General features: G+C 39.9%; 1 protein-coding gene across 1 annotated transcript in view; it reads left to right on the top strand.

The window, feature by feature from the left end:
- Positions 1–5,758: 5,758 nt before the first annotated feature.
- Positions 5,759–6,342, top strand: part of Abca12 (ATP binding cassette subfamily A member 12) — a 168,568-nt gene continuing 167,984 nt past the window's right edge. The window contains exon 1 of the mRNA XM_008825667.2: positions 5,759–5,827. Coding sequence (XP_008823889.1) covers positions 5,759–5,827 — 69 coding nt within the window. The remainder of the gene's footprint in view (positions 5,828–6,342) is intronic.

Here is a 6,342-nt window from a genome sequence, read left to right as displayed (position 1 = left end):
TATCTATCTATCTATCTATCTATCTATCTATCATCTATCTATATCTATCTATCTATCATCTATCTATCTATCATCTATGTAAGAACTAACCCAGCTCACTTTACCTGTCTTAACCAACTCTGTTACTCACCTGAGTGAGTAGGTGAGCAATTCTTTGCAAGATTAAGAATCACCTTGAAATTCTCATGCTTATATGGTGGACTAATCAGCTGGTTTATCAAACTGGCTTTCCTGACATGACTGTGCCATTTGTGATGGTGAATTTTGTATTGTTGCCACCATCTTGGAAGAACTAGTTATCTTAGAACTTACCTTAGAGAGAGTGAGTCTAGTTTAAGCTCCTTTAAATCATATTTTGCTTTGTGGTTTTATGGACCAGATTTTCTTTATCTAGTTGCTTCTTGACACAATTATTCTGTCTACATTTTCAGTGGACTGTCTCAGTGCTGAAGAAACAGCTGATAACCTTGAATCTGATAGCTTCCTCACACCTACCTGCGTCACAGCATTGGCTATCACTCCTTACACTGTAGGTAGATCTTAAGTAATGATGTATTAGCAATTGGTGCCTCATTATCTTAATCCTCGGGTGGTGTCTCACCTCCTTGTAAAAGGATGCTGTTGTTATTTTTACCATGAGTTAGCCTCAATTTCCCAACTTATAGTGCATTTCCACCTGGGCTGAATGCATCTACTCACAGTTTCTTACCCGTGATTGCTTTATGAGGGCCAATTAGTGAATAGGTCTTGTAGGCATAAGGACCTGGGTTCAAATCACTGTTCTGACAATCGTAGTTGTGTGACCTGGGAAAGCATCTTGACCTATGATTCCTCGTATATGGAGTAGAGATACTAATATTGACCTCATAGGCTTATCTGTAGATTAGAGCTTTTGAGAGATTAGCATCCCAAAGCATCTTAATATACAGTCAGTAGCTCAAATAATTTCTGATTGATGCTGACTGGGCAGAAACAAACAAAAAACCCCAGTTTGGTAGTGAAATTGTGGTTCTGGTTACCACTGAAATTTCTAAACTATCTACTTTACTATTAATGCCACATTTTGTAGATTCAAAAATCAGGGTTTTAGGTCTTGACTTCAATGACTTCTATCTGTTTCTACATTTTCATCTTCTACATGTCTGTTTCACTACACAGTTGCCAGAAACTTCATATTCTAAATCCTCATAGTATCATCGTCCATTTTTCACCATTAGGTCTATAACACTTCACCTTTATCTTCTACTTCAAACCAGTTCTTGAATTTGTAGTCTTCCATTCTCCAGGGAAAGAGTCAATCCCTAAGTATCGATATTCCCTAAGACATGGTCCCTGTATCTCAGGGTATCAGAGTATAACTGGAGCCAAGCTGACTGTAATAGAGGGTAACAAGGAGTTGATTGTCTTTATGAACAAAGGTTTATGGGAAGGCTGATAAAGGATAATTCAGTTGGGGTGGAGGAGTGATGAGTGGAAGTTCTGGGAAAGGCCGCAGAGTGGAAGCAGCTCCTGAATCAGCCCTTTAAGAACGAACATAATTTCGTTTCTAGAAGAGGGAACAGGATGCCAGAACTTAAAAGTGAGCAGTTCTTATCTGTGGCATCATAGCAGATGGCAGGAGGGGTGGCTGTGGGTAGAGATTCCCTGATGGAGCTGGTGAGAGCCAGACTGTGAAGTGCTTTGGTAGTCAACCAAGAAGCCCCAAAGAGAAGTCTTCCTCTTCTTTAATTCTTGGAGCAGTTATTCTTGTGCACGTTTGCACAATACTTTGTCCTGTAAATACTTCTGAAAAAATCTCTGGAAGAGTTTTACAGATCCTTAGTAAACCAGGGAAAACCCCATTGCTTCTTTTTATGACTCTTTCCTTCCAATGTGGTATTTGGAGACAGCATGGCATAAAGATTAAAAAATAAAACTTCACTTCCTGCCTGCTGTTCTCAGTCTCCTCCCTTTCAACAGGGTCAGCTCAAGCAGGCTATGGCACTGCTGAATGTCACTTTCTTTATTTGAAAAGGAGGATATGACAGTTTCCATATGGTAGGGCTTCTCTGATGATGATTCAATAACGGCTTAGTAAGTGTTTGCTATTTGCTCTTTGCTAAGCATTAAATGACCATTGAGTAGGACCTGTGCTAGATTCTTGTATGGGAACAGGGTCAACAGACTGAGTCTTGTAGTGTAGTGATTCATTTTTATTATAACTATTATTAGTATATAAAAGGGATCTTTAATAAACACTATTAAAACAAATTAATATCTTCTAGCCATATCAATGCCCTGTCCATGGTGTTGGACTGATTGACGTTTGCCCAGATTGTAGAGTGTGCCACATGATTGACTCCCCATCTAGTCCTCATGTAGGTCTTCATTCACACCACTGCAGCCTTGGCAGTCTCATCAGTCCACCTGTATTCTGGAGACAGAGAGTTTCTGCAAGGCTTTAGATAAGAGCAGCCTCAGAAAGATGACTTGTTTGTCTGCAAGTCCTGCACTCGCATTAGTCAACCTTACTCTGACCGAGCTTTTCCTAAAACTTGCAGTTACTAGACCTTAGGAAGGCAGAACTCCAGAATCCTCATATCCCAAGATAACACAATCATATTTTCACTGCTGGTAAAGGGAACACACAAAAACAAATGCTTGAAGGTGTTGTTGATGAGATAGTTCCTCGCTGTGTGAAAGAAGACACCTATTGATCTTTAAGGAGCAGGGGCAGCAGGAGCAGAAGATGGGAGTCTAGGTAGACACAATGGAACTCATTCTTAAAGACAATGCTCACCTCTGGCAGAAGCACCGGAATGACTGAATCATATGTAGCAGGTCATCAAAATAGAGTAATATTTTTCAGTACAACTACAAGTGTACTACCTGTAGTAGCTTATTGGCTAACAAGGCATTGTTTTGTTTGGCTCTTTTGTCCTATGTCGTTCCAACTATTTTGGAACCCGTTATAGAGCCCAGGCTGGCCTCTTAAACTCACAACTGAATGCTGGGATTACAGGCAGGCACAAGCATGCCTAATCAGGGGTGCCACTCTTCATTTTTCTTACACTGTGTTATTCTAACTTCACCTTTGTTTATTTGCTCTTCAGTTAAGTTTCTGCTTAAAAAATGTGTTTTAACAGCTCAATATTCTGGGTGCGGATTATTCTTGGTTACCAATCACCTTTCTTCCATCAAGGAAAATCCTAAGCTATCTGTCAGCAGCTCCTCAACCTCTAATTAGGACTGGGGTACACTGCTACATTCTCCCCTGTAATATCATTATCTTTAATTTCCTTCCACTGGTTTTCTCCTATACCCTTTTGGTTGGTCTAATAGTTACTTGAAGGTCTTTCTGAACAAAGTCTATGATTCTTAACTCATGTAAGTTATAACTTCCAAGATTAATGTTTAGGCTATGACTTAAAAAAATCATCTTTGAAAATTCCCTCTTTAAAAGTAATAGACAAAGTTAAAGAAAATGCTAGAAGCATGTTTAATCTACATGGATGCTAAGATCTAGATATTCAGACTTGGGCAAAGTTTAAAGCCTGATTGTTAATTTATCCCAACTTAGTTATATTTTATAGAAGATTGCTAAGTCTCCAAAAAAAATGTGTGATATTTGAACCAAAGACCTGTACCTTCCCATGCAAAGAAATATAGAACATCTAACGTACAGCTGGGTAATTACTCTGAAGAAATAGATCTGCCAGGAAGTCATGAGTTATAATACAATACATTATCTTCATTGGAAAGTTAGGTAATAGATGAAGGTGTCTGGTCAAAAGGACAGCTTGAGAGGCCTTTTAACCCAGGTTAAGCAAACAACCACAAAACAAAACAATTCCAGGATTATATTTGGAAGCAATGAAGCAGCTTCTTGGAAGCCACATGGTACATTTTCAGCTCACCTCTCACCTGCATCAGTCACGTGATGAGTCAGAGCTTTTTGACCTGATGTTACCTGACTGAGTAAAGCCTCTGTATGCCTGCAATGTCCTTCAACATGTAGAATCACATCCCCAGTCCCACCTTGTCTTCGCAAGTAAGCAATGCCTATTTGTGAACCATTAGTGAGTTGTGGATTGTGACAGATAGCAGTTGAAGGAGGCCAAGAAACAGAAACTCCAGTCATCCTTAGAGTGTGAGAGCCAGACAAAGCTCAGCTCTGCTCCCCAGAGGGGTTGAAAGAATGCAGCATTGCAGAGGCTCTCTGTTATCCCAAGAACATCTTGTTTTCCATATTGTCCAGAAAAAAAAATTAAAGGACCACATCCTAAATACTCAGGATGAACTTCCTGATGGATTGGCTTGGAAAGACTCTTCACAGTAGGGACAAAACCAAAGCTGAGGTCATGGACATGCCCCATCATGGCTCCAGTCTGCCCCAGGCTGGCTGCTATCAAGCACCCACAGTTGGCATGGAGACCAGGCAGCAAAACCACCCTTCACTCCTGGTTTGAAGGAAGAACTCAGACAATGCTTTAACTGTTTTATAAGCACCGTCTCAATCATTCAAGACAAGATTTAGAATCAAATGCGAACTTCATGTAATTAGTCTTGGCATACATGGTCTGTTCATTTACTTTTAGTAGTAATTATTAAGGACTAATCATACATAAAACACTGCAAAACACAATCGTTCATTCCTCATAGAATTTTTTAACTAATAAGGTTAAACTGAAACATAAAAAAAGACAAAAATATGAATCCTTTGAGACAGTAACAAAGAATTTCAATGAATTAAAGAGCAGAATACATATATCTGACAAGGTTATTTAAAAAGCCTTCACAGAAGATGCCAATTTGGAGACAGTTCTGAGTAGAGACCTAGCCGCAAAGGAGAACATACTCAGAATAGGAGGAGATAGCAGCAATATCCCAGGGAAGCTGGTGTCCCCTTGAACTGTAACTGCCCAAATGAAGGAATCTACAGCATGTCATCTACGTCACCTCTAGCTCTGCCTTTCATTTTCTCCATCGTGTAAATTGTCCTAGGAGGTAGCACCCACCCAGCATGGTTACTTCCCTCCAATTAAAACATTAAATTTAACTTGAAGTTTTTGGGACTTTGATATATCATCAATGATAGGTTGCGGTTCCGACTTTCACAACTGAGTTCTGGCTTTATCGATTTAAAACATCTTAGTAACACTTAAAAATACTCCAAGAGGCACTCATTCAGTTCAGAGTCTGTGCCCAGAACCTGTAAAATCCTCCGTGCCTTGTGCTGCCACTGCAGGCAGTATGTGTAGGAAAGAAGGCAGGGGAATGCAGGACAAGTCCTACTGGCCCGTCCAGGGTTCCACCTAATTCCTATGACACGCCTAATGCAGGTGACATGTTCTCTAAGGTGTGGATAGGCAGTTAATTTCATGGAGAGTAGGAGGTGTAGGTTCACCTTTTGTTTTTTTGTTTTTTTTTTACAGTGGAGCATTATCTGAATGATACTCATTCTCTCTGGAGTGTGGCCTTCACCCAACAGGCAATAGCTGGGTTTTATTTTACAATAAGCACGGGCCACTGAAAGACACGAGCTGGATACTTGTTTCTGAAGAAGCTTTGGCTGAGAAGAGCTTCTTGATTAAGAATTTACTGAAAGGAAAACCAAATCCACCAGGAAGAGAACTGTGGGTCTCTTACCCCAACCTCTAAGAAACTATGCCGTGAAAAGGGTCCTGACCCATTGGCACACAGCAAGTTGGACAAGGCTCCAATTCTTTTCAGTTGTGGAGTAAAAGAAAGGAATTTTCTTGTTCAGGGAGTTTGAAGGATGGCTTCCCAGTTTCATCAGCTTCGGATCCTGGTATGGAAAAATTGGCTAGGTGTCAAAAGGCAGCCGGTAAGTTTTTTTTAAAGTTGCAGGGAGGGGGCAAGTGGCATTACTCTAGGCAATCCTAAAATACGGTGTTAATGAGAGTAGACTGAAAAGTTCTTAAAGGCATTTTTCAAAGCAGGAAATAAGATGTTTAGAATTCTTCCCTCCATCTGTCTTTTAGCTAATGGGGCGAGTCTTAACATGCCCCCAATGCAGCCTTTTGATTTTGGCAAATTAAAGAGTAAATCAGGATAAGCCCTGGGCAAAGGAAAAGGTGTACCTTGTTACTGGGTGAGTTGGAACTTGTGTGGAAATCTGGGTTAAAGCCAAAATGCTTCCAGAACTTTTCTTAATGACATTGGTTAAAAATAAGATGAATGAAAGTATCCTTGGATAGACTATACTAGAAAGCCAAAAGTGATACAAAATTGGTTGAAAAGTAAGATAGAAATAGTTTAAAGACTGTTAATACGGAAACTCTTCTAAAGTCCCTTTATAGTGTCTAAAAATCATTTACTGTCTAAGTGAGACTACGTGTG

Source organism: Nannospalax galili, unplaced genomic scaffold (genome assembly GCF_000622305.1).
Source record: "Nannospalax galili isolate Female #2095 unplaced genomic scaffold, S.galili_v1.0 scaffold127, whole genome shotgun sequence".
In the NCBI taxonomy this organism is placed as follows: domain Eukaryota; kingdom Metazoa; phylum Chordata; class Mammalia; order Rodentia; family Spalacidae; genus Nannospalax; species Nannospalax galili.
This window is presented reverse-complemented; position numbering and strand designations above follow the sequence as displayed.